Below are 24878 nucleotides of genomic sequence, written 5' to 3'. Positions count from 1 at the left end.
GTGGTATCTCAGAGATGTTTTGATTTGCATTTCTCTGAGAGATTTAGAACTCTATATTTATTCTTTATACACTTACTTGTCCTTACTTGCCTCTCCCTGAGAATAGTAATTGTTTCAATTTTTATGCTTGTATCCCCAAGTATATTCCTAGTATAATGCTTCCCCACTTTGCACCATTACTCATAAGGATCCCCTGCACAAACTCCTCACATGCTCTCTTTCTTTTTTTAAACCCTTATCCTGATTCTCTCTCTCTCTTTTCTGTCTCTGTCTGTCTGTCTGTGTGTCTGTCTGTCTGTCTCTCTTTTTAAAACCAAATAGGGCTAAGCAATGTCACACAGCTGGGAAGTGTCTAAGACTAGATTTCAGCCCATAATCTCCTGTCTCTGGGCCGACTCTCAACCCATTGAGCCACCCAGGTTGTCTGATCACATGCCCCTCTAAGAACTCCCTCAGAAGATGGGTTGTTTTTTTTTTTCCAAACTGATCAATGGTAAATAAAGGAAGTCCTCTCTAATTGGATTAACTAAATTACCTTCTCACTTTGTTATCACAGACCAATGGCAATGGGGGTCAAGTGACTTGCCCAGGGTCATATAGCTGGGAAGTGCCTGAGGTCAGATTTAAACCTAGGACCTCCCCTCTCTAGGCCTGGCTCTCAATCCACTGAGCTACCCAGATTCGCACCCTCCCCCCCCCCCAGGATTCTCTTTTAACAGCTAGTCTCAGGGAATTAAGATCACTCCTTGAAATTGTCTTTAATTCAAGTGAAACCAAGAATTTTAGACCAGGAGGAGACTTTGTTAATATTAGTTCTTAATTTGTAAAAGAAATAGATAGCCTTAATGCTTCTATAGTACTTAATGTTTTTTAATTGCACATAATGAAATTCCAAGTTATTTTATATAAGCATTTGGGAGACTTTTTTTTCAAAGATCCTTTCTGCAATTTGTATATCACATGCAACATGTGGCCGAATTTGAACCCAGGTCTTCCCAACTCCAGGCCTGATTCTATCCACTCAGCCACCTAGCTATCCCACTTTATACCTATTCTTATATATTTTCTATGTACCTATTTACTTGCATGTTGCTGCTTCCAGTAGAAGTCAAGCTTCTTCAGGGTAAGGACTGTTTCCCCCTTTCTTTGTATGGCTAGCATATAGCACAGAATGTAGTAAGTGCTTAATTGAAATAACTACACCACTGTACAATCCTACAATAGAAAATAAACATGAAATTTAAAAGAACAAAGTTTGTCTCCAAGAAAGAGCTATGAGGAGACACTTCCCTTTACTCTCAGTCCATGTGTGTAGAATGTTGCCTATAATGCCAGGTTTGTTGTTATTTTTTTAATGTGTTGATTGTTTTTGCTGGATTTTTTTCCTTTTCTTCTTTTCCTTCAGAAAAGTTATTCTTTGAGGGGCCAGCTGGGTATCTCAGTGGATTGAGGGTCAGGCCCAGGGACAGGAAGTCCCTAGGGATGGGAGGTTCAAATCTGGACTCAGATACTTCTCAGCTGTATGACCTTGGGCAAGTCACTTAACCCCCATGGCCTAGCCCTTACCACTCTTCTGCCTTGGAACCAGTACACAGTATTGATTATAAGATGGAAGGTAAGAGTTTAAAAAAAAAGAAAGAAAAGAAATTGAGGGGATGGGGGAAGCCAGGTGGCTCATTAGATAGATGGGAGATGGAAGATGGGAGTTCCATGGGTTCAAATCTGGCCTCTGAGACTTTCTAGCTTTGTGACCCTGGGCAAATCATTTAACCCCAACTGCCTAGGACTTGTCTGCCTTGGAAGTGATATCTAATATCCATTCTAAGACAACGGTAATGGTAGTCTCAGTGCCAATCTATATGTGAGTATATTGTTTAAAATGCCTATCACTTTTTTTTTCCTTTTAAAAGAATATGGTCGTATTCAGATTTGGTTATGTCATCCTAGAATCTAAGTGCTAGAACAGACTTCAAGGGTAATCTAATCCTATTCTTACCTGGTTATGTGAATTCTGTCTACAATATTTCTGGCAAGTGGTCATCTAGCCTCCACTGAATATCCTCAGTGATGAGACACCTGAAGCGGGCCATTTTTAGCTCATAGACAAGAAGGTCTTTCTTCTTTTGAGCTGAAATCACTAGTTTGTATACATATGTAATTCCTAAATCTATTACTAAATCCCTAACCTCTTTCTTGATGTCCAGTTTAACATTTCCCACTATCTGCAGGACACAGATCTACCTGTATATCATATATTGTTTTAGCATCTTCCCATTAAGATATGATAGTCTTCATGACTTCCATACTTCTGTTAATGGTATCAGCAACTTTCCAACTACCTAGGCTAGAAACATCACTACCCTCTTTCAGTGTAATTCAATAGTATTTATTGTCCATGATGTGCAGAGGTACTGTGTTAATTCCTGGGGGATAACAAATAAAATAAAATCATGGGATGATTATAAGATCATGGGATATTAAGAGTCAGAATCACCTCAAAAATCCTTTAACTTTTTTTTTACAGACAAAGAAACTAGTGCCCAGACTGCTGAGACTTATTTATTTATTTATTTTTAATAAACCCTTACCTTCCATCTTGGAGTCAATACCACCGTGTATTGGCTCCAAGGCAGAAGAGTGGTAAGGACTAGGCAATGGGGGTCAAGTGACTTGCCCAGGATCACACAGCTGGGAAGTGTCTGAGGCCATATTTGAACCTAGGACCTCCTATCTCTAGGCCTGGCTCCCAATCCACTGAGCTACCCAGCTGCCCCCTATAATGCTCTTCTGCCACAAAGCTTATATCCCTTGGAGGGTAAAGCAGGTGACTATCTGAGGCATTACAGAAAACAGTTTTGAGAGGTGAGGCTACTTGGAGAGGTGGTTTAGGGTAGCAGATCATTTTGGACTTAGAGCCAGAAAGATCTAGGGTGGAGTCTTGCCTTAGGCATCTACTAGCAGAACCACTTAAAACTCATTCTTGAAACAGGAGCTAATAAATCCTATCTCATAGGGTTGTCTTGAAGAGCAAAAAAATAATGAGTACAAAGAAGTGTTATATAAACATAAGATATTATCTTAAGAATATGGAAACAACTCTGGAACTATATCAATTTTAGCATTTTTTTCAGGTTCATACTCTGGCACATAGTAGATATTGAATAAATGCCTGTTGATTACTAACTTTACTAGCAAGTTTTAATTAATATTGTTTTTATATCACCTCTGTTTCCCAGAGTGTCCCTCCCTGCTCTCCTCTTACACAGGAATATGAGGAATGGCTATTCCTTACTAAAAAGATTGAAGGAGGGGGGTACAATCCAGCAAAAAAAAAAATTCAAATCAGATGTTCCCAACTTCTTTTTGCTTTTATTTTTAAAAATATTTGTAACATTCAGGGATAGAATAATGCCATGCTTTAACCTTCTTTTTCATATCAAACCAAAGAGTCAGAAATTTAAAACTGGAAGTAATCTTACAGCCAATGTCTTACTTCTCCAAATGAGGCAAGGAGCCTATATTGATGATTTACCCCAAATCTAGAAGATAGCAAGGAACAGAATTGGAACACAAATTCAGACTCCAATTTAATGTTTCTTATGATCATATCTCATTGGATTAAGGTACTAAGCAATAACACTCATCTCTTCTAGGGGAATGCCATTTACTCTTACCTTCTAAAGTGGAATGTCCCACCTATAATCCTGTTTGAAAGAGTGTATTTTTGAGGTATACTATAAAAAAGGAACTCAAACAGGATACTCTCTGCCCAATTCCTCACAACATCTCCTTTTACATATAGATGAGGAACTGAGGCTTAAAAACAAAAAGTTAAATGACTTTTCCAAGGTCACACAGCTAGCAAGTGTTCAAGAGTCTTTTAGTTCACCATAACACATAACTCAAATAGTATATATTGCCCATTTTACAGATGAGATAGGTCATATCCACTCAAGACATGCCTTATTAATAATAAAGAATATCTTCTAGGAGCCAAGAGTAGGACATTCCAACTTTGATACATTGGTGTGATGCTCTGCATCACCTCTTTCCACAAACCCCCAAATTATGAAGAACTGTTTCATCCATTTTTGCCCCAGAAGACCCATTGTAAAGGATAAGCAGCCTCTTTAGAAAGCCTCATTCGTGCATTGTCTCGAAGATGATGCTAGTATAAATCAACTTCACCCCTTTCTTTGCATTCGGTCCAGAGATATGGCCCATAATCATAAAAAAAAAAAAAGAGCATCTAAGGGTCTGGAGTGGACAGGAAAGCACCAGCTTTCCACCTGGTCCATTCCTCTTTTCTAGTTCTTCCTTCTTTCTGTGTATGGGCAACCCCAAATGTCCCTTGTCCTTGGCTTCACCAGCTTTGGTTTTGGTAGGAAAGTTGGGTTTTTATCAGGAAATATACAATGTTGATATTGTATCAAACCAAACCTCAGAGGAATAAGAACTCAGAGGAATAAAAAAATTGTCCCTCAAGCCCAGGGGCTGATAGTCTTTCCACTTTTTTTTTTCTCCAAGGACTTCCGGCCAATTGCAAAGTCCTCTAGGTCTTCTGCCCCACGTTTGTGGAATGATGGTCAGAAAGATTTTCTCTTTAAGGCGAAGACAGAAATCATCATTACTACTTCAGTGAAAGCTGGGAGGACACTGTGAGAGGGAAGAGGTGTAATTAGGCACTCCCTTGTAATAAATATTCCCTAGTCCCAGCACCTACACCGACCCAGGATCAGTTCTTAATGCAGGAAAGAGGGATAATGGTGCCTTCTCAGGGGCAGCCTCTCCATTGCAGCCCAGGAGGTGACCCAGAGTGCCGCACCTGCAGAAGATGAAGATGTACCAATAGGCGAAGCACTCCCAACGCTCAAAGACAAAGAAGGCCAAAGACACAGCTGCGCAGCAGTGCACCCCAATAGCTTCTGCAGAGTTACGGAAAAGAAATATTGGAACTACATTTTCCAGAATGCTTGAAGGAGGTGGGCAGTGCCCAATCAGGACCCTACCATAGGGTGGGGGAGAGAAGGTGACATATACTCGTCCCCAGTCAGCAAACTAACTTAAGTTGGGGAGCAAAGAAGTTCAGTTCTCCTACTTCCCTCTTCCTGGACCCTTCCTTGGTCACTCTCATGTTAGAAGCGCTTCCATTTTGTGTCAAACTTAAGTTAAATCTCAGAGATTCATAACCTGCACCCTTCCGATGCCCACCACCCCTTGATCTAGAGTGTCCCACCACTGGCCACGGGGAAAACATGAGGCCGAAAGGATACAGAAGAGGCTCTGTGTGCTGTGGAACATGGTCACGCCTGAAAAGAAACCTATCAGCTCTATCAGAAAGAGGCCCAGCGTAATGCAGAGAGCAGTGACCAGCCTGTTAGGGGATAGAGTAGTCCTAGAGTTTCCCCTTCCCAGTCTGGGGCCCTTCCCCTCCTCCGGGGTCATCCACCTGGATAACTTGACTTCTTCACCTCACCCCAAAGTGGGAGTGCGGAAGGGCTCCCTCCTACACTCACCCGCCCACGTACCCAGGTTGGCTCACCAATAGTCCTCCTCGTCATACTCTTCTTTAGAGAAATTGGGAGGCAGACTGGCCTGGACGTTGCTGGCCTGGGAAAAGGGAGCAGAGTAGGAGTAAAACAGGGTTTTTAAGCTAGGGTAGAACAGAAATGATAGTTTCCGGAAAGCTGGGGTCTCTCCCTTTCCCCCCCTCCCATTCAGCCACAGTGTAGAAGCTAGAGAAAGGGGTCTTAAGAGACCACCAGTTCATCATTCAAGACGGCATCATCTTTTTGCTGGGAAGGAAACCGAGATCCATGGGGTGAGAATCCCTAAAGTCACAACAGAACTTTAAAGCCATATTTCCTGGCTCCCAGTCAGTCACGGTTCCGGATGCACCAACTCTGCCTCTTAGAGGCGGCCCTCGTGGACTGCACCGGGGAGGGCAGAAAAAGTAAGACGCAAGGAAGGGTCCAATAGGAATCTTTCTTGAGAGAGGAATGGCTAGGGGTTACAGGAGCAGGAGCATCTACGGCGTGGGCATAAGGGAAGAGCAAGAGCAAAAGCAGCTACTTCGAAGGCCCTGATACGCGCGCGCGCGAATTCCACCTCCCGCCCAGATCCGGGGACAGAGGATGGGGGAGGAGTGATCCCGAGAAAGTAAAGGGGGAAGGTTGTGATGGGGATCATTTTACCCGGGTCCAGAAGATGGTAATAACGATCACCAGGTGAGCTAGCAACGTCAGAAAACGGCAAGGCACCAGCCCATTTACCCGCCCCATCGATTCCGAGAGCCTGGGTCTTACTCGAAGTATCAACAATCCTTTCTGCACAGCGCTGTCAACTTCCTGTTGCTCAGGGCAACCGCGGAATTTTTCTCCTTTCCCTTTACAGTTGGTTAAGCCACCCAAGAAATCTCGCGAGAAGTAGCGACACACTTCGAGATACGAAATTTAAGGCGGCCCTCCTGTAGTCTGTAGCGTAAGGCATACAAAACCTTGGATCAATACCTAAGAGGAAATTCCTAAGAGGAAATTCTTGGCTAGTTCCTAGATGTCTCTATTAATACAAGTGTGCATGACTTCCCCCGGTCTCTAGAATAAATCAGTCCAGCTCTATGGCCACTCCCAGCGCTATGGGAGTGCTTTTGGAGCCCATCTATCTAGCCCCAGGTCTTCTAAGTGACTAGGGTCTATCCCTTCCTTCCCCTCCCATTCAGCCATGGAGTTTGCCTACCGTCTCACGTTGATTGAAGTCCCATGATCTTTAACATACAGAAACATGTGACACAGTACAGAGAAGGTTCAGGACCAGTCATACAATAAACACCAGGGACACGGAAAGAATTTGAAATAAAAAAACTAATGGTGATGAGGTCACATAAGAATTCGTCATACCTGTTAACTTCACACATAGGTACATTCATATACAGTTTTATATATAAGCACAACATGAAGAGGACTCATGAATCGGGTAAGTATGTATATAAGCATAATTAGAACACACACATGATTCATATTGACATATTTTTTAGTTCTGCAGGACTCAGGCAGATAGGAAGCCAAACAAAAAATTCTTGTCTGAATGAATTCTGAGCAGAACTTATGCAAATCGAACATAATGTACATATGTAAAGTTTGTACAGAAAGAACAAGGTATATTTGTAAATTATTAATGAATTAACATACTAACAAAATATTTTAAGATGCCAAGTTTACTAATATTTAACACACAGAGCAAGAATAGTTAAGGAAGCTGAGACTAGAGGTAGATCAGGGACAGATTGATATTATAGCTATGCTAATTTAAGTAACATAGTTACCTTAGGAATTGATATTGTTTATAAAAGCTTTACTTAGAAGATGTTATAGTTCATTGAGATAAGAAAGCTTACTTTGTTGCAAAACTATTTGGATTGTTGAATTGGTTATTGTTGTTCAAAACCATATTTCTGTATTGCATTTGTATTTTATTACCTATCCCAGTTTCCTAAAATCCCAAATCTTAGAATAGGATTTACATAAGATTAGGATAGTGCAAATAGATTAAGATTTTTATTTTGGGGGATTTGTGGCATAGTTAGAATAGGATAGTATATTTTCATAGAATCAACAGAATAAATTAGGAAATAATTTAGGTAAATATTAGAAATATAGTACAAAATGTCTGGTTGATTTTTGTGGAAAACAGAAATGGGGATGTTGTGATTGAGAGAAATGAGTACAGACAAAAGAAATGAATGCAAAAGAAGAAGAACTCAAGAGAAAGATGATGGAACCTTACAGACCACAGTGGGGGAATATTGGAAAAGGAGGGGCAGTTGACCAAAGCTGATCTTCTGGACACACTTCTTCTGGGAGTGGTCTGGTTGCTACACCACTTCACTTCACTTCTCTCTGGCTAACCTCTCTGAAAAGAGGTAGGCTGAAGAGGTGTTTGGCTGTTAACCTCCTTGACCTGCTGAATTGAAAGAGTCTTGTCCAGTGAAGATCTCAACTGAATAGAAAGGACTTTTGAACTGAAGCCTTCTATCAAAGATAGGAGATTTATAGCTTAGGGAAACCCCTTTCCCTCTATCCTGTTAATTTCCCTATCCCCTCTTTTCCAAAAGAGAATAAATTAAATCTTTTACTATAAGAAGCTGTCTTTAACTTTGTAGTAGGAGAGAATTTAAATATTCAAAAGGAAGATTGAGGGAGGAGCTGACTCACCATCTGGTAGGCAAGAACTTGATTAGGCTGCCTAGCAGGGAGAACAAAAGGAAGGTGTGTCTTGGAATTAAGTCCCCCTTTCCTTAATCTGCTCCCTGGGGTAACATCTATTCAGTCCCCATCTCTCACTATTCCCCTCCAATACAATTTGATATAAATGCCTTGCTCTAGTAAACTGTTACTAATTGGAGTTATGCCTTCAATAGCTTCTTTACTAAGTTTATATTGAGGTATCTTAGGAGGTACACCATCTCTGACTTCTATTTTTACTGGTGCTGCAGATTTTATTTTACCCACATCATTATGTTTAGCAAAAACTCCTTGTGGTATATCATCAGGAATGTCATACAGCGATGTCAATGTTTGTATTTGCTCAGGTTTTTCCTCCAAATTCCTCCAGATATAGCAATGGTTAATGCTTTAAGGAATGTTTGGGTAGATGCAAATATATATTTCCAGATTGTTCACATTGCAGAGTTGCCCCGATTTTACATTAAAAATCCCATCCTAAAAGGTATTCAGACATCCAGGAATTGGTTAGTTAGTAGTAGTCTCTCGGTGTCCGAGAATGACAATTGTCTTTGTGCGTTTTCATCTACGGTGTACCCTCATATGGCTTTGGAGTCCAAAGACTGAGGCGCAAAGTTTGTGACACATGGGGCATGGAGCATCAGTTGTTACGGGAGGTGCAGTTGTGGCCTGGTGTCGGCATTCATGCGCAGTGGCAAGACTTTGACATCGCTCATCTTCAAAGGTGGTGGCAGCATAGTTAATGTAGGTACATCAGCTGCTTCTGTCAGAGGCAGCAAGTTCTAGTTGCTTTGGTGTAATGCCAGCCCACTTCAAGTTTGACTTTAGCTGATCCTTGTATATTTTCTTTGGTGTTTCCTGATGGACTCTAACAGTTCACCATAGAATACCTGTCTTGGTATTCGCTGTGAGTCCATGGGTCCATGTGGGTCAGACCTCCCCCCTCCATTCAAAATGTTGGCTTCATGGAAGTTTCTTAAACTTGTGGCCATCATGGAAGTTGTGCCCTGCATTCCATTCATATTTTCAAATCTAACTGTTATAACATTTCCCATATTTTGAATTTGGTTATGAATTTCAACTGTATTTTTATCTCCATAACCATTTAGATTTGAATTTTCCATGTTGTATTGTACAGGGTGAAAAATTTTTGCTTATGGATTCAAGTTAGGTCTTTTTTCTAAGGGAGTCTGCACCAAACAGTTTTTTGAACTTTTAATTAGTCCAAGTGAGGATTTGTTCATGTATGAGATTGTTTACACTGTATACAGTTTTTAAAGAAACATCTGTAATAGTAACCCTAGTCTGTGCATTCACATAATTTTCTTGGTACAGGGAATTGAAGTTTTGTTTCTTTGTTTTTGTCATCAACTTGTGATTTTGTTGATGTAATTTTCTATAAATTTCCCTTCTCTCCTGTTCAATCCCTGAACCCAATCTGCACTCAAAGAAATTTTCCAGATATGTTTTGATTTGTTCTTTAGTTTTCTCTTGACTGGTTATTATGCTCCTTCTGTATGAATTTAATATCTTGTCTCATCTCTGCTTCCATATGTTTGATCTGTTTTTCTATCTCCTTAATTTGTCTCTGCTTTTCACTCATGTTTTGGTTTGATCCTTCATTGGAAACTCTCACAGACCCTATAAATTCATTTTTATGTACTACCCATGTAATTTCTTCTCCCTTTTTATCTTTAGGTTTCGATTCTGTAAGTCCCTTATTATGTTTTATACTCTTCCATTACCTTCTCCCATGCCCACTCTTATTTTTCTCAATCAATTTAGAGTCCTGGCTTCATGATGAATATTTTCCCTTAGTTACTACATCTGAGTATCTCAGCTTAGCTTCAGATTGTATAACCAATTGCATACTCTTGAGATCTGGAGTTTCAGAGCTCCTTAGGGTGCAATGATCACAGCATCTGTTGGTATTGAATCTATAATAAGTTCTTCCCTGATTTCTGGTATTTTTGTTGTTTTGCTCATAATTTTCCTTCAGATAACAATATTTTACTATGTGGCTTACTCTGTGACACAAAAAGCACTTCCTAGTCTCTTTTTGACCTCTGTTGTTGATAGGAGGGTCTAGAGTATGTCCTAATCAATTTTTAATTTCTTCAATCTCTTTTTTTCTTCAAAGATTTTCTTCAAAGATTCCTCAGTGTGGTGTAATTTCTGTTTTAATTCCTGTTTTTTTTTCTGTTGTTGTTCCTTTTGGCTATCAAATAGGTATGTTGTAATGTCCCTCAACTCAGTTATTGATGTTGTGTCATATTTAGGGGGAAAATTCCTGAAAAAATTCTTTAAATGTATATTGCTGCCTCTTAGAAATTATCTTCTTAAATGTGCCACAGATTCCTGAGAATCTTGATTTAATCTCATGAGTGACCAGATGCTCATCTTTATCTTGTTTCACTTTATCAAATTTGCTCCAAGCATTAGGCTTAGAACAAAATTATTTAATAGCCTGCAGAAGGTCTTCCCTGCACTTTCTAAGATAGGCTAAGTTTTATGGACTAGCAAAATCAAAATACTTTCTCTCATCTGCTTTTGGCCAACTTGTCTAAGCACTTCCTAAGGGGAAATTACAATAATTTAGGGATTAGAGAGAAATAAGAGAGAAAAAAGAACAAAATTAATGATTGTTAAGTACATTGACAAAAAGCCAATTAGGGTCAGTCCCCTTTGACATAAGAGTGTACATTCAAAATAAACATGTTCAACCCCCCACAGTTCAAATTCATTACATCCCAAAGTTCATTCTGGGTCTTTTGGTACATTGTGTAGTTTCTGTAGTCTTCTTTATAGTGCCTTCTCCAAATAGTTCACTTTCTTGATTTGGGTAGTGTGACAGTTAAAAGAGTGGTTGGCTTAAATTGTGACCTCAGAAATATGGTTTCAAGACAGCGTCTTGAATATAAAGTGGTCGCCAGGGGAAAATTCCCAAATATGAAATATACCCAAGTCAGCTGGGTTTTTATGGAGATTTTAATTAATACAAATTAAGGAATTAATGAAAGGGAGAGAAAGAGTAAGAGGAAATCATGAGAAAAGGGGTAGGTCAGCCCAGGCCAGCCTAGGCCAGCTTCGGCCCAAGCCCTAAGAGAGATCAGTCAGTCTTTAATCCACTCACCATAAGATTTGTCCCAAGCAAGATTCTAGTGTTCAGAGAGACACCAGTTCAGCTTTGGCCAGCTCAATCTTATTCAGCCTCCTTCTCTCAGAGAGAGTCCTCCTTTTAAAGAGAATTTTCTCCTATGTCACCTCCCCTAAGTTCTCACATCTACCAATCACAGTAGACGTTTTCCAAAGGACAGACCATTCTTAATTCACACCTGAGTAGACTAAACTTTTGAGTAATTCACACCTGAGTAGACTAAAACCTCTGAGTAAGTTCTCACCTCTTTGCAACTTGCAAGTTTAAAAGTTGCCTGACCTTTATAGGTACTTAGCACCCTTTTGTATTAGATCTAAAGGCACAGCTTAAGAGCTTTTGCCTTACTATAAGTATGGGTTAAGTATTTTTCATTGTTCAGCAAGGAGTTTACAATTTTATCTTCCCCTAAGGCATCCCCTAAGGTATGGGTGAAATAGAGTTCCCACATTCCTGATTAAGTACCTTCATTGTTTAAATGGGGAATGGTCTTAACCAAATCTTATGAAGTAGGGTCTGAGAATTTTTAAGATTCACAGTAGGTAGTAAATTTCTTATCCTAAAATTACTCTCAAATAAATTTAAACTTTGTATTATAGGATAATAATACAATCCCCCCGAGTAGGGTATTGACCAACACATGGGTCACCCTGGGATACATGGTTAAGTTATGAGGTATATGAATCAATTGCCAAAAGAAAATAAAACACACACACACAAATAAAAATAAAAGAGAATATAGTAACTTTTGGTTGAAATATAAAATATTAAAGTCTCATATGTAAAAATTCTAAGTACAGAAGAATAAGCCCATAACAGGTCCTTGAATCAGGGCCCAATTAAAGTGATTTATGTCTCACAAGCCTGTAGTAGCAATTATGCACTTACCCAATCAGCAGCCAGAACTACAAAAAAATTGCCACACTATGAAAGAGAGAAAAGGGATTGTATTTTGAATCAGAAGAGAAATATCATTCCCTGGTCTGATTTTACCTTTCCTATCAGAGATAGGGGAGCCAAAATGGCAGCCAAACTGAGGTACTTAGTTGAAGTCTGAATCTGGCACAAGGGAATCCTGAGTCTGAGGGTGTCAAACAACTGCTTCCTCAAACCCCCAAATAAGTTCAAGTCCCCTGTCTTGATGCAGAATCTCATCAGTCCCACAGGGATTGGTTTATCTCCTTGACCTTGTGCTCCTTGGCACTTTGTGCTCTTTGGCACTCCGTAGTAACTCTTTTGTGATCCCTTCTCTTGGAATTAGACATAATCATTAATCAAAGTCCCATAATATTTAACAATCAATGGCAGGTTTTCATAGTCTAAAGCTTTTGAGTATGCATTGACATTAGGGCTAATGGACATTTTAAACTTATACTAGTGAAAAAAACAAACAAGCATTAATACTGGTAGTGTGCTTCAAGTACAAAAAATGAGAGAAAAAAGAAAACTCAAGTACTATATTGCACATACAAGGAAAAACAATAATAAAAATTTAAAAACACTGTGTTAGCCAAGGAGAGGCACAATACAAAGGTTTCTCACTCAAAAAGGAGATCCATTTCCCTTTTAACTTGTCCATGATCCACAGTGTTAGTGCATATGATTTTCACCAATTAACAGCTTTTTAAAATGGTAGTACAGCAGCTATGCACATTCAAAGAGTACCAAAATCCCCAAAATCATAAGAACCCATTTAAGAACAATAGCAAACAAGCCTGCTATTATTAGGATTCACATGAATCTCTATAGCAAATTCCTGTGTAATATTTAAAAAAAAAAAACCTATGAGGGGGCAGCTGGGTAGCTCAGTGGATTGAGAGCCAGGCCTAGAGATTGGAGGTCCTAGGTTCAAATGTGGCCTCATACACTTCCCAGCTATGTGACCCTGGGCAAATCACTTGACCCTCATTGCCTAGCCCTTACCACTCTTCTGCCTTGAAACCAATACTTAGTATTGATTCCAAGACGGAAGTTAAAGGTTTAAATTTTTTTTTTTTAAACAACCTATGAGCTCATGGATACTTGTCACAAGTTCTCCAGATCTAAGCAATCTTTCAACCTTGGCAAAGATATTTCTAACAAAGTCTATTACTGCCATAATTCTGAAATGTGGCAGGAGAAACGGGGGGGGGGGGGGCCGGGGGACTCTATTGCTGATGAAAACCTTTTGGGTCTAAAATGTTATTAAGAATATGGAGAGGGAAGTTGAGTGGCTCAGTGGATTGAGAGTCAGGCCTAGAGACAGGAGGTCATAGGTTCAAATCTGGCCTCAGACACTTCCCAGCTGTGTGATTCTGGGCAAGTCACTTGACCCCCATTGCGTAGCCCTTACCACTCTTCTGCCTTGGAGCCAATACAGAGTATTGACTCCAAGACAGAAGGTAAGGGTTTATTTAAAAAAAGAATTAGATCATTCTGGTGGAAGGATAGAGTAAGTTGAAGAGTCACAAATATAAAGAGTCACTAGATTCCATAGGAAAATTTTCCCTCCAGGAGACATCCAGGGGTTACCAAGCCCTCTAGGAAAATCTTTCCAACTTCCTGAATGAGATTATAACCCATCATGGGGTAACTAAGCTCCTTGGGAAATCCCCTTCCTCTGGTATGAGACTTTAAGAACAGTAAATGGCATATGTCCCATCCATTGCAATGTGGAGCAAGGAGTACAATAGTGAAAATCACTTCCAATATCATCTATTACATTTTTATAAATGCAGAGGTGGGGAATACAATAGTGCTATTGCACTTCACTTCAACTACTAAATGAACCCTTACCTCTTGTTACGAACAACTCAAAGGTAGGCAAATGATCAGTCAGAAGTAGTGGTGCTACTAGATATCTGAAAATCACTTCTGATGACTCCTTAAAAATCAACTGAAATTTTTAGCTCATTAAATTCGCCAAATGTTGTATACAGGCTGTAACCGGTTTGAGGGAGTCCATCCATCATCATCTATGTGACAATTAACAAAGGCAAAAAGGAACAAAAGGCCATTAAGACAACATGTGACCTCGGTGGATCTGGTGACAAACCCAGCATCCATAAGGACCTATAGTTTTGCCTCGGAAAAGGGTTTGTCCAAGTTGTTTATGGACTTTTATAATGGCATTTTCTCCAGTCCAGTCATATGGGGAAGGTATAAATAAAGACAATGTAACAGAACATATAGCTAATGGCCAGAACACAGTAGCTGAAAATGACATAGTGTAACAGATGATATTATATTAGATTAATATATGAACTTAAAAAACAAAATTGAATTTTAAAGTAAACAATCAGCAAATATAATACATGTGACAGGATGTGAGCAATGAATTCAAGAGTCCTTTTCTCCAATTCTAATAGTTATATTACAGAGACTTCTTCATTATTTGGAGGGGAACAAATTAAAACAGTTAACATCAATAAGGCAAATGGAGTCTGAAAAGGCTTAAAATTCATCTCCAGACTCTTTAAGGTTCTTTTCCATCCTGAGTATCATCATCCATCTTGATTACTTTGGTCACACTTCTGGTGTTCCCCATACAGGGGTGGATTTCTGCACTGAGCATAGTGTGGACAAACCCCATATTGAATGTGTTGCAGAGGTTAGGCATACTTAGATAGTTAAGGGGAATGAATCTCCCTTCTGAATCTTGAGATTACTCAAGCTAACAGCAAGGACACATGCACCCAGGAACAGTAGAAAGAAAAGACATCCTAACACTTTGAGCTGTGCAGGCTGGGTAATGCTCTTTGGGAACAGGAGCTTTATGAGATAGACAGGAAACTAGTCCATGCTTGCAATTCTACTTCCTCTTTGGAGGTGGTGCTACCCTAATATGTATTGGCTAGGAGTAAAGTTAAGAGGTTTGGAAGAGTAACCTTCCTCCCCTTCTCCCCAGGGGCAAAAATGCTAGGGAGAACAAAAGAGTGTTTAAGTATAGAATACAGCCTATACCTGATGTTTGGATCAGGAGACCAGAGCCTAATTTCTAAAAATCTGGCAATCCAATGAATTGCTAGCTGCCCCCTTGCTGTGCTGGGTTTAAGGGTCTAGAGGATGGCATGGGAGATCCCACGGTAGGTTAACCCCTCAGTTTCTACACTCTCAGCCAGGAGTATGAAAACCTCCAGGGTCAGCTTAAAATCAGCTTGGAATTTAGAAGGGGGGTGGGGTTAGCAGCATGTAAGGGACTGCTCTTCCATTTGCTGCACTGCTGGTCTAAAAGCCTAAAAGCTGTCCTGGCTCCAAACCAACAGAAAACCAGTGCTGCTGAACTCACAGGGTTTTGGGGCTGTGAAAGGAAGGGGACCAGTGCCAGCTCAGCTGCTAGTACTATAAGGGAAAAGGGAATTTATACTTTCCCATCCACAGGACCCCCAGCTAATGTATTCAAGAGATGTGATATGTGGGAGGCAGGCTTGGCTCCTCTCCTGGGCAGGTCCCCACCACTGAAGAGAGTCTCCTGGAGGGGGAGGGTGAAAATCTCTGGCAGAAAGGAAATGCAGTTTTTTCCATAATAATCTACTTCCTGTCCTTACTCCAAGTATTATATTTTATAAAGTATATTAATAATCACTTTAAGTAAAAAAAATAAAAGAAACAAAATTAGAAAACCTAAGTAAAAAACACATGGGAAAAATTCTTCTGCCTGATTATTCCCCAACCTCCACAGCCATGTTTCTGGGAGAAGAGAATGAGGGAATAGCTACACAAAACTTATATCTTCCCTATGTTAGTTACATTATGTAGATATGTAACTGGGATGCTGGAAAAGAGAGTCCCTGGGGAGCAAAATCCTAATTACAGAGGCCATATGGCTTGGCCTCTGTGTTTGTCCTTTTCCATTCTTAGCAGAGTAGTTTATAACTTATTGATCTAAGCTATTGTTTATTACATTCTCCAAAAGATGGAGGAACCAAAAAAGAAAAATTATATTCTAGATTTTATTTTCATTAATAGTGAAGAAGGGTGTGTGGTAGAAATGATGGGAATCTCACAAAGAACTGATCACTGTCTCTTAGATTGGAAAGACAGCTTTCATAGCTTATGAATAGGTATGAATATACATATACATATAGATATGAATCCTAAATTTGGGGAAAGCATATTTCAAAGAGAAAAGATAAGTAGGATCCAAGAATTAAAATTCTACAAGGGAAAAAACTGAAGAGATAGATAGGATTGAAATTCAAGAATGAAATATTGAAGGTAAAAATTGAAACATTTCTTTTTTTTTTTAAACCCTTACCTTCAGTCTTGGAGTCAATACTGTGTATTGGCTCCAAGGCAGAAGAGTGGTAAGGGCTAGGCAATGGGGATCAAGTGACTTGCCCAGGGTCACACAGCTGGGAAGTGTCTGAGGTCAGATTTGAACCTTGAAACATTTCTGATAAGGAAGAAAAACTCAAGTTGTTGCAGATGTTGATGAACTGAGGATTCACCAACCCACTCAGATTTTAAAATATACTTAGCCACAGAATGGAAGCAAGGGCAGATGGAATAAATGAAAAATGTGGCATGGTCTCTAAAAGTATCTGGCTTCGCTAACATCTGCAGTGATCTCAGGCTGGTGAGAAAAACTAGAACCATAAAAAGGAGTCTTAACAAGGTATTTAAGACTCTGGTTTGAAGTAACCAAGAACAGGAAACAAAGTATATGCCCATTGATTGGAGAACAAGCAAACAATTTGTGTTGCATGAATGAAATGGAGTGCTACTGTGCTGTAAGAAACAATTAATATGAGAGAAACATAGGAAGACATATGAACTTATATGAAATGAAGTATGTTGAACCAAGAAAATAGTATACACAATACATAATAATGTAAATGAACAAAACTGTAAAACTATCACAATTGAAAGTAGTGAAATTATGATGATCAAGCTTGATCCCAAAGCAGAAAAAAGTTACCTCCCCACATTCTTTGCAGAGGTAGGGGACTTTGAGAACTAGCAAAAGTTGGGTGACTAGCTACATTTAGACCCAATCCCATCATTTTGCTGTTTGCTTAGATCTTCACAATTTGTAACTGTTTTATCTCATTTTAGAGTCCTTGAAGCTGTTATATTATATCATAAATATACTTTTGACTTGTTTTCTTCTCTTGTTTGATAAACAATCTCTTCTCAATTTGTAGTTTTAATGCAAATCGTGTTAGTATAAGGTAATTTCTAGAACAGGAGTTCTTATATTTCATATAACTAAATCTTAGCACCTATCACAATGCCTTTGAAGGAGGCCCAAGCAGGGAACTGCTCAGTCATGGCAGCACACATCATTGTAGAACATCTGACAAACAGACCCACGGCAGAGATCGTAAATGTGTCGATGCCCTAGCCCATTCCAGGAAGAACTTGTGGGCCATGTATGCTGAGGGGTGATATTCTGGCAGGCGATGGGTATAAAAACCCCTGCACTCACAAGCCACAGACAGAACTCTTCTGCTGAGCTCCCTCTGGTGTGCACCAGATCAATAAAGACCCTTTTGCTTGATTAAATTGTCTACAGGTCTTCCTTGGTAGTGGGCAAGGAACTGGACCCTAACACCTTCACATAAGAGGTGATTCATAAATGCTTGCTGATTTATTATTGATGAGAGAAGACCTCAAGATAAACTCTGGGTAATTCACTCAATTATCTCTAATTCTCATTTTCCTGAACTGTAATGGGAGGGAGTTGGATTGGATGACCTTGGAGGAACCTACCTTCTAGCTCAAAATCTCTGATTTTATAATACAGCCTGTCAGGAGACAGTGCTCAACTGATACATGCATTAAATAAAATTGTGTATTATGGCTCTCATAGGAGAGTTATTTGTCACCCATCCTGTAGAGGTATAAAGCAAGGGAGGTTAAGGAAATGTTCTCCATTTTGACTGATATAACATCTCTCCCGCACCTCCCATTCCTTTCCCAGACTTCTAGGAGAGAAAAGAAGAGCTCAGAGACCATCCACAGTTTGCTGTGTCATCCTAGTGACAATCCAGTCATCTTTGAACCAGTTACCCTAAAAGTTGTCAGAAGAGCTCAGTGCCCTCTGGGAAGGTCTCTATAGGTCCATTTCCACATATGCTCCAAGGCTGAGCAACCCAGAGTACATACTTGACAAGTTAAAGAAAAATACGAAGTTTTTGTTTGTTTGTTTTTGTAAAAACCAACCTACACGGCTGTAGGACCAGGTAGCTCATAAAGGATTATATAGTAAGGCAATAGTGAAATACATTCAGAGGAAAGAGACTGAAATGGTCCTGAGTGGTCAGGGAAGTCTTCTAATTCTCTTTCTCTTGTCTACACAAAAATTAATTTAGGATGGTGCAGCCATATTGTTCACGGTCCTGGGGTCTCAATTTTGGTAAAAGGTGTGGATTATTCCACAATCCCTGTATATTCTTTTTCCCTCTCGATTTATATACTTAAAATCACCTCGATGTCACCTCTCCCCACTGCTTCTCCCTTCCTTGGCTCCAATCTCAAAGGAATAGGTGGTAGTTTTTGCAAATACCAATTGCGTGGCTCCTTCCACGGGTCTCTTGCCCTTGTTCGATCCCACCTCAATCTCTCTACCTAAAATTTCAATCTCTCCTTATCCACTGATTCCTTCTCTGTATTAAGGTCATTTAAAGTATAGAATTGGGAAGCTGCAGGCTGGTCTCTCAAATTCTGGCACCAGGAACTGAGGAATGTTCAGGGTCCTCTTTCGGAACAGCAGCTATTCCTCCTAAGATCTCCTTTCGAGGACTTTGCAGCCCCTCTTTTAAACCCACCGTTCCAGCGTCCTCCATCTTTATCAGGACGCTCTAAATTCTTTGGTGGGAAGGGAGTGACGTTGCCTCTCAGGAAACTCACTACCCGCTGGTAAAACCTCTGAGGAGTCCTGTTTCTCGTTCTACAGAGAGAGATTCTGGGAGATCGATTCCTTTGCTTTCTGAGCAGAAGGCAGAAAGTATGAGAAGAAAAGATAAAAGAGAGTCCTTTGGTGTACAGAGGGGTGGGGAAATAGGATCTGAGGACGCAGGTAAGAGGGTTTCTGGGGATTTCCAAGTACTTGGAAACTTCCAGTCTCCACTCACCTTGGCACAGAGTGGGCAGGAAGTTTTTGTTCCGGATTATCTATCAGTGTGGCCGAATGCACCTGATCCACCAATCCCAACTCTCTCTTCCTCCAGTGGCAACTCAGCCATTCTAGCCGCTAGATAGTCATAAGCTGACAGGTCTAACATCATAGCCGGATGACCTCGTGGCGCAACGGTAGCGCGTCTGACTCCAGATCAGAAGGTTGCGTGTTCAAATCACGTCGGGGTCACACTGTGTGGTGTTTTGGGTTTTTTTTCCCCTCTCTTTCACCCTTTACCTGGTCCAGGAGGACTGAACCAGCAGTTCTATTTTGCAATCTCGCTCGGAGGCTAGATGTTAGGAGAACTTGGTTGCTGAAGGACAAGAAAGAGGAGGAAAGAAGGGTCCCCGAGGCCTTGAGAAAATCCGAGGGCTGAGCCATTGGACTGCATGCACTCTCGGTGAGTCAGAAGCATTTAGAAAGTATCCAAACTGGTTTCGTGAGTCAGAAGTTAAGATCAAATACAATCTTTGGCGCTTATTTTCTCTGTGATCTTGGACAATTTGCTTAACCCCTCTGGGCCTCAGTTTCTTTATCTGTAAAATGGGTTGGACTTAGATGGCCTCTGGAGTCCCCTTCCAGCCCTAGTTTTATGGTCCTCCTCCTGGCACGGAAGAGGAAATGGGATAATTTCCTTATTTTTCTGCAAACTATCTTGTGTACGAGCTAGGAAAGACTGATGGTTCAGGTGAATTCTTTATTTTTCTTTGTGAGTCATTCCCACCGGGGTTCACGGCCCTTCCCACCCTAACGGGTTGCTAAGAAATTCTTTCCTTGCCGAAACAGAGGCGGACATTTCGCTCTCAGAGCACACTGGGAATAATAGAAAAAGAAAAAAGTCCCTCCCGTTCCCTTTTCCAGAAAGGATTTCTCAGACTCCAGAGAGTAGAGATCGACTGTGCACGCCGAAGACGAGATGGCCGAGTGGCTAAGGCGGCGCATTTCTAGTAAATTATTCTGTGCACAAGTAAGTTCGAATCCTCACCGGTAGTGGTGGCTAGCAATATCTTTTTAAAAAGGTGAACAATTATTAAAGCGGTAGTTTTCACACCTATTACAGGATGTAGTTTCTTGTCTTCCTTTATCTTTGTCTTCATAGCCATTGACCAAAAGATTACTTGAGAATTGTTTCTTGACATGTCACCCTTCTTAACACCGATGTTGTTCTAGATCCAAAAGTAGTTACAAAACTTTGCTTAAAACGGATGGCGCCGTGGCTTAGTTGGTTAAAGCGCCTGTCTAGTAAACAGGAGATCCTGGGTTCGACTCCCAGCGGTGCCTAGAGGTGTTCTTTTCGTTCCACTCCCTTTTCTTTTTTCAAGTGTAGGAACCAATCCAGATGTCCTGTCTGCTTATTATCAATGCTACAGCCCCTTGACTCTGGATTAACTCCTGGAATCAGCCAGCAGGGCCATATTCCAGGGGGTTTAAGAATGGAAAAGGTTTGAGACAAGGAAGAGCAGCAGAAAGGGGAGGGATTCGGTGCATAAAAGGGGTCTGTGAGAAACTAGGAAAAGGAGTATCCTCTCCCCCTAGACCTGCAGGCTTCTGAATTCCCAACCCCATTCTCTCTATTCAGTTGTTCCCCAAGTTCCAGGAACCTCGTCCTCCAAACTTGAATCTTTCCTCCTTACTTTCCATTCTCTTTAGGAATCGAGGTATTCAGATTTCCACATCTTGCTCTTTATCTCTAGCCCCGCCCACTTCAGGGGGATATGAAGCCTAATTTTCCTACTTTCCAAAATCTAGCATAAGTCATTCCTGAACTTTCTGTGAACCGATTAGTGTAGTTAATTAAAAGTTTGTCAGTTATTAGATCTGGTTCTAGAACGGGGAAGTATGGAGTTTTAATTTCGTCACCGTATTTAAATGTCCCCTATTTTTTGGCAGGATCCATCTCTTATATTCATCCAAGGATATGTATTCAAATCAGTATCCATGCCCCTAGAGTCAATTTAGCTCTTTTCTGTGAATAAGTGTTTCCTAGGAGTAGGTAGAGACTCCAGAATTCATCCAGGTGATCTATGAGTGGCATAGGATTTCCAGGACTGGGGAGAATTAAAGTTTCTGAATGTTAACAATGCTGGCTTTTTTTTTTTTAACTAGATTATGGAAAACTGAGTCCTTTCCTGCAGGAGGCTGAAATGTTCAGTCCTCTCCCTCCTGACTTGAGCCCAGGTGTTCAATTCCCAAACTCAGAACTCGAGTGACTCCTTCCCCGTCCCTTGGGGGCAGATATGGTCATCTAATTTTCTCTTGTCCCCTATGTCCTGTTTTCTCCCATCAACATATATATGTATACATATACATACACACACTTTAAATGCTGGGCATTTTACTCCTCCCACCACACCCAATAGAGATACAGCTTAATTTTTAACAGCAGCAGCACTTTAATTCCACACAACTCAGAAAGTCAAAAATGTTGACTCATAGGCCAAGATCAGAAAACTTCACAGCAGGTTCAAAACAATCAACAGTTCTCATATGAATTCTAAAGAAATTAACCCAAGTTCAACACCTAGGCCTTACTCCCTGCAGGAACCCAAATATTCAGGATCCAGTAAACTTCTCTCTTCACCCTTGTTGGAAGCACATCTTATATGGGTAAAGACAAAATTTGGGGGTACAGTGGAAAGCCTGGGGCATTCCTTGCCATTAAATACAAGTTTAACTGGGGACATCAAGTTTCACCAACTGTCAGTCAGCCCCTCCAGTTAGCTGCAGCAATATGGTTAGTTACAGCTGAGGCTAAAGTTTCTTTTTTGTTCCCCTCTCACAACCACATCTTTTTTACCTTGGAACATGGTGCCAAAGCATACCTAAGGTTTTCATCTAGCTCCCTAGGGGATGATGCTTCAGCTAGGAGTGGCACTTCAGGGGCAGGGCAGGGTAGAACTGGACTACCACTCTAAAAAGGACTTGGGTCTCATCTGGAAGACATTCCCACCCCCAACACACAAGAAAGCTTTCCTGCAACATATCTGTAAGAGGAGCTCATCTGGAACACCCAAGAAATCCCATACAATGGGAAGAAGACCACTGGATACATGTAAGAAGTTATTTTTCTCCTTTCCCTCCCGGCAACTGTCGTCTACTCCCTCTCCGATTTCTTAAGGGATTGAGGTTGGGAGATACAGGAGATTGCAGAGGGTACCCTGGTGGTCTTGTCGCACCATCATATACCAAACCACCCTTTCCCTAAGTGTAGGGTGCCAGTCATTTGCAGAGAGCCTCCAGCACTTCTAGGGTGCGGCGGATGTCCCGGATTTGTCGGGCCAGTCCCTGGACTGGCTGCAGGGCCCGCTCTAGCTCCTCGCATCTAGCCAGTAGTGTGTACATGCCCTTGATACTCATGTCCACCGCCTCTCCCAAAGAGTCCACGGCGTCTCGATAAGTCTGGATGCAGCCTACGCTCAACGCCGTCAGCTCCTGCACTGCGCCGCCGAGCCCGCGAAGCAGCCGTTCTACACGGGCACCCAGTTCCCGGCTCAGCCGCTCCAGGTCTCGTAGCACCTCCGGATCTATAGGCGGGATGGTTGGTGCGGGAGCCGGGGCCGGTCGGGCCGAGGGAGGCGGCGGAAGCGGCTGCGGATTCCCGCTCAGGCGGATCTTGAGCTGCAGGTTGTTAGCCACAAAATGGGTGAGGTCCCCGTGTCGGCTGACCGTACCCTCCAGCTCTAGGGCGCTGGAGATGGTGGCTCTGCGGCCCCCGCCCGCCCCCGGCTCGGGGCCGCCGGGCGGAGCGGTCCCGCCCGACCCCCAGCCACTGCACGCTCCGCTCAGCCCGTCTAAACTGCGGCTGTCCTGGAGGCGCCCGGCAAACGGGCGGCCCCCTTTTCCTGCCTCGCGCTCCTCCTCCTCCTCCTCCTCCTCCGGGTTCATCCCGCTGTTTCCCCGAGCTCCTCCGTGCGCGCAGCCTCCCCGCGTCCGCTTCGCCCCTGAGGACACAGAGACAGGTCGGCTCTCGGGCCGAGGGCTCGTACAGGAAGCTTCACGAGAGTCTCGGGCCACCCCAGCTCCGGGTGGAGTTCCGCGGGGCCCGGGTGTTTCATAGGCTGGCGGGCTTGCAGTCTTCCGGGTCCCTCCCAGATGGGCCTAGTCCGGGCTCCGTTTAAAGGTTCTCACCCGATTCGAGGCCTGGGGGCGGAAGAGAAAGAGGCTCTTCGGGCCTGGGTCCGAGCTGCAGGTTCCGGGAACAGACGGAAAGTGGGTGGTCTGGACTCTAACCCAGGCTTCCCAGGGGCAGACTCCATGATGAGCCCGAGGGGAGGGGCCAGGCTCCATCAGAGCCTATGAAATCGAACTTCCAGCTTACTAGAAGATACAGTAGGCAATACCTTTTAGAGGCGGAAGTATTGGGGCGTTTATTCTTAAGGTTTGACAATAATAAGGACACACTGATTGGCTACAGAAAAAAGACTCCAAGAAGAGGCGGATTTGATTGGGCAGTTCAGTGCACATGGGCAAGGAGAAGGGAAGGAGCAAGGAATGGGGCCAAAGAGGCACTTGACTATGACGTAAAGAAAACCGCTGTTTTTAAAGAGCAAAAACAATTAGCAATCTATTTGCAAAAATATGAAATAGTGCCACTCTTCTTGATTTTTTTAATTTTGAAAAGTATAGTTATTTTTCATAAAAATATTATTTATGTTAACTTGTAATGAGTTTATTATTTCAAATGAATAAAAATATTTTTAAATGTATTCGTTTTTAATTTCTAATGTAAATATTGGCAGCTATAACCACATAAACAAAAGGTCTTTGGTGTCCTCAGTAAATTCTAAGAATATAAAAGTGTAAAGAGAACAAAAAAGTGAGAATCACTGCCCCGGATTAATATAGAACTCTGGAGTATAAAAGTAACAATTTAACAGCTAATCAAATGGCAGCGTAAGATTTGGGTGACCTGTAAGTGAATTTGACCCTAAAAACCTTGCTACACATGAGGTTGTGTCTTCTCTCCAACTTCCTTCACATGGGAATGAATACCATCCTTTTTAACCCATAATAATAATTTATAACCTATTGAAGTTTGTAAAGTGCTGTATATGTGTAATACTTGTTTCAAAAATGTCTTCCCATTAAGGCTTATTGAAACTGTTGCTTTCTCTTTAAGAACATAGAAACCAAGAATTACAGTACTATTAGATGAAGTTCTTCTCCCTATGGGTTCAGTGTGTTTTGATCTTTGATACTATGGAAAAGACAAAAAATAGAAAGGAAAGCAACTTTTCTTTCCTGTGAGAACTGTTTTAATTCTGTAGCAAGGTTCACAGAGTTAATTACAATCATTTGTATGTCCTACTACTTGATTTGATTCCATGCTTTTGTAGGATTTAAATTAATGTCCAATACTTCAAGTATTATTTTTATAAAATTT

General features: G+C 41.4%; 2 protein-coding genes and 2 non-coding genes across 6 annotated transcripts; 2 read left to right on the top strand and 2 right to left on the bottom strand.

The window, feature by feature from the left end:
• Window positions 1-3349: 3349 nt before the first annotated feature.
• On the bottom strand, window positions 3350-6767 carry TMEM107 (transmembrane protein 107). 3 transcript variants are annotated; one of them, XM_001368598.4, is made up of 5 exons: window positions 6195-6595; window positions 5543-5610; window positions 5274-5374; window positions 4826-4922; window positions 3350-4656 (listed from the first exon to the last, which is right to left on the bottom strand). In XM_001368598.4, the coding sequence occupies exons 1-5, from the start codon at window positions 6279-6281 to the stop codon at window positions 4587-4589; spliced, it is 423 nt and encodes a 140-aa protein (XP_001368635.1). In that variant the 5' UTR covers window positions 6282-6595; the 3' UTR covers window positions 3350-4586. The 3 variants fall into 3 exon arrangements, with proteins under 3 accessions (XP_001368635.1, XP_056673524.1, XP_056673525.1); XM_056817546.1 differs by having other exon boundaries at window positions 3350-4922; window positions 6195-6767; XM_056817547.1 differs by lacking the exons at window positions 4826-4922; window positions 5274-5374 and having other exon boundaries at window positions 6195-6451.
• Window positions 6768-19612: 12845 nt separating this feature from the next.
• TRNAW-CCA (transfer RNA tryptophan (anticodon CCA)) lies at window positions 19613-19684 on the top strand. Its single transcript has one exon. It is a non-coding gene; the product is annotated as a tRNA-Trp (tRNA).
• Window positions 19685-20702: 1018 nt separating this feature from the next.
• TRNAT-AGU (transfer RNA threonine (anticodon AGU)) lies at window positions 20703-20776 on the top strand. Its single transcript has one exon. It is a non-coding gene; the product is annotated as a tRNA-Thr (tRNA).
• Window positions 20777-21868: 1092 nt separating this feature from the next.
• On the bottom strand, window positions 21869-23831 carry BORCS6 (BLOC-1 related complex subunit 6). Its single transcript, XM_016430815.2, has one exon. It carries the CDS (start codon window positions 23378-23380, stop codon window positions 22715-22717), a length of 666 nt encoding a protein of 221 aa, XP_016286301.1. The 5' UTR covers window positions 23381-23831; the 3' UTR covers window positions 21869-22714.
• Window positions 23832-24878: the final 1047 nt, after the last annotated feature.

This window comes from Monodelphis domestica, chromosome 2, assembly GCF_027887165.1.
Source record: "Monodelphis domestica isolate mMonDom1 chromosome 2, mMonDom1.pri, whole genome shotgun sequence".
NCBI lineage: Eukaryota > Metazoa > Chordata > Mammalia > Didelphimorphia > Didelphidae > Monodelphis > Monodelphis domestica.
This window is presented reverse-complemented; position numbering and strand designations above follow the sequence as displayed.

Bases quoted from the DNA above. Each gene is read 5' to 3' on its own strand.
- TMEM107 (XM_056817546.1), bottom strand. From the start codon at position 6,281: ATGGGGCGGGTAAATGGGCTGGTGCCTTGCCGTTTTCTGACGTTGCTA. The intron at 5,611-6,194 runs GTAAAATGATCC...CCCTTTTCCCAG, and splicing joins TTACCATCTTCTGGACCCGG to GCCAGCAACGTCCAGGCCAG. The intron at 4,923-5,273 runs GTATCCTTTCGG...ACTCTGCAGAAG, and splicing joins CAGCACACAGAGCCTCTTCT to CTATTGGGGTGCACTGCTGC.
- BORCS6 (XM_016430815.2), bottom strand. From the start codon at position 23,380: ATGAACCCGGAGGAGGAGGAGGAGGAGGAGGAGCGCGAGGCAGGAAAA.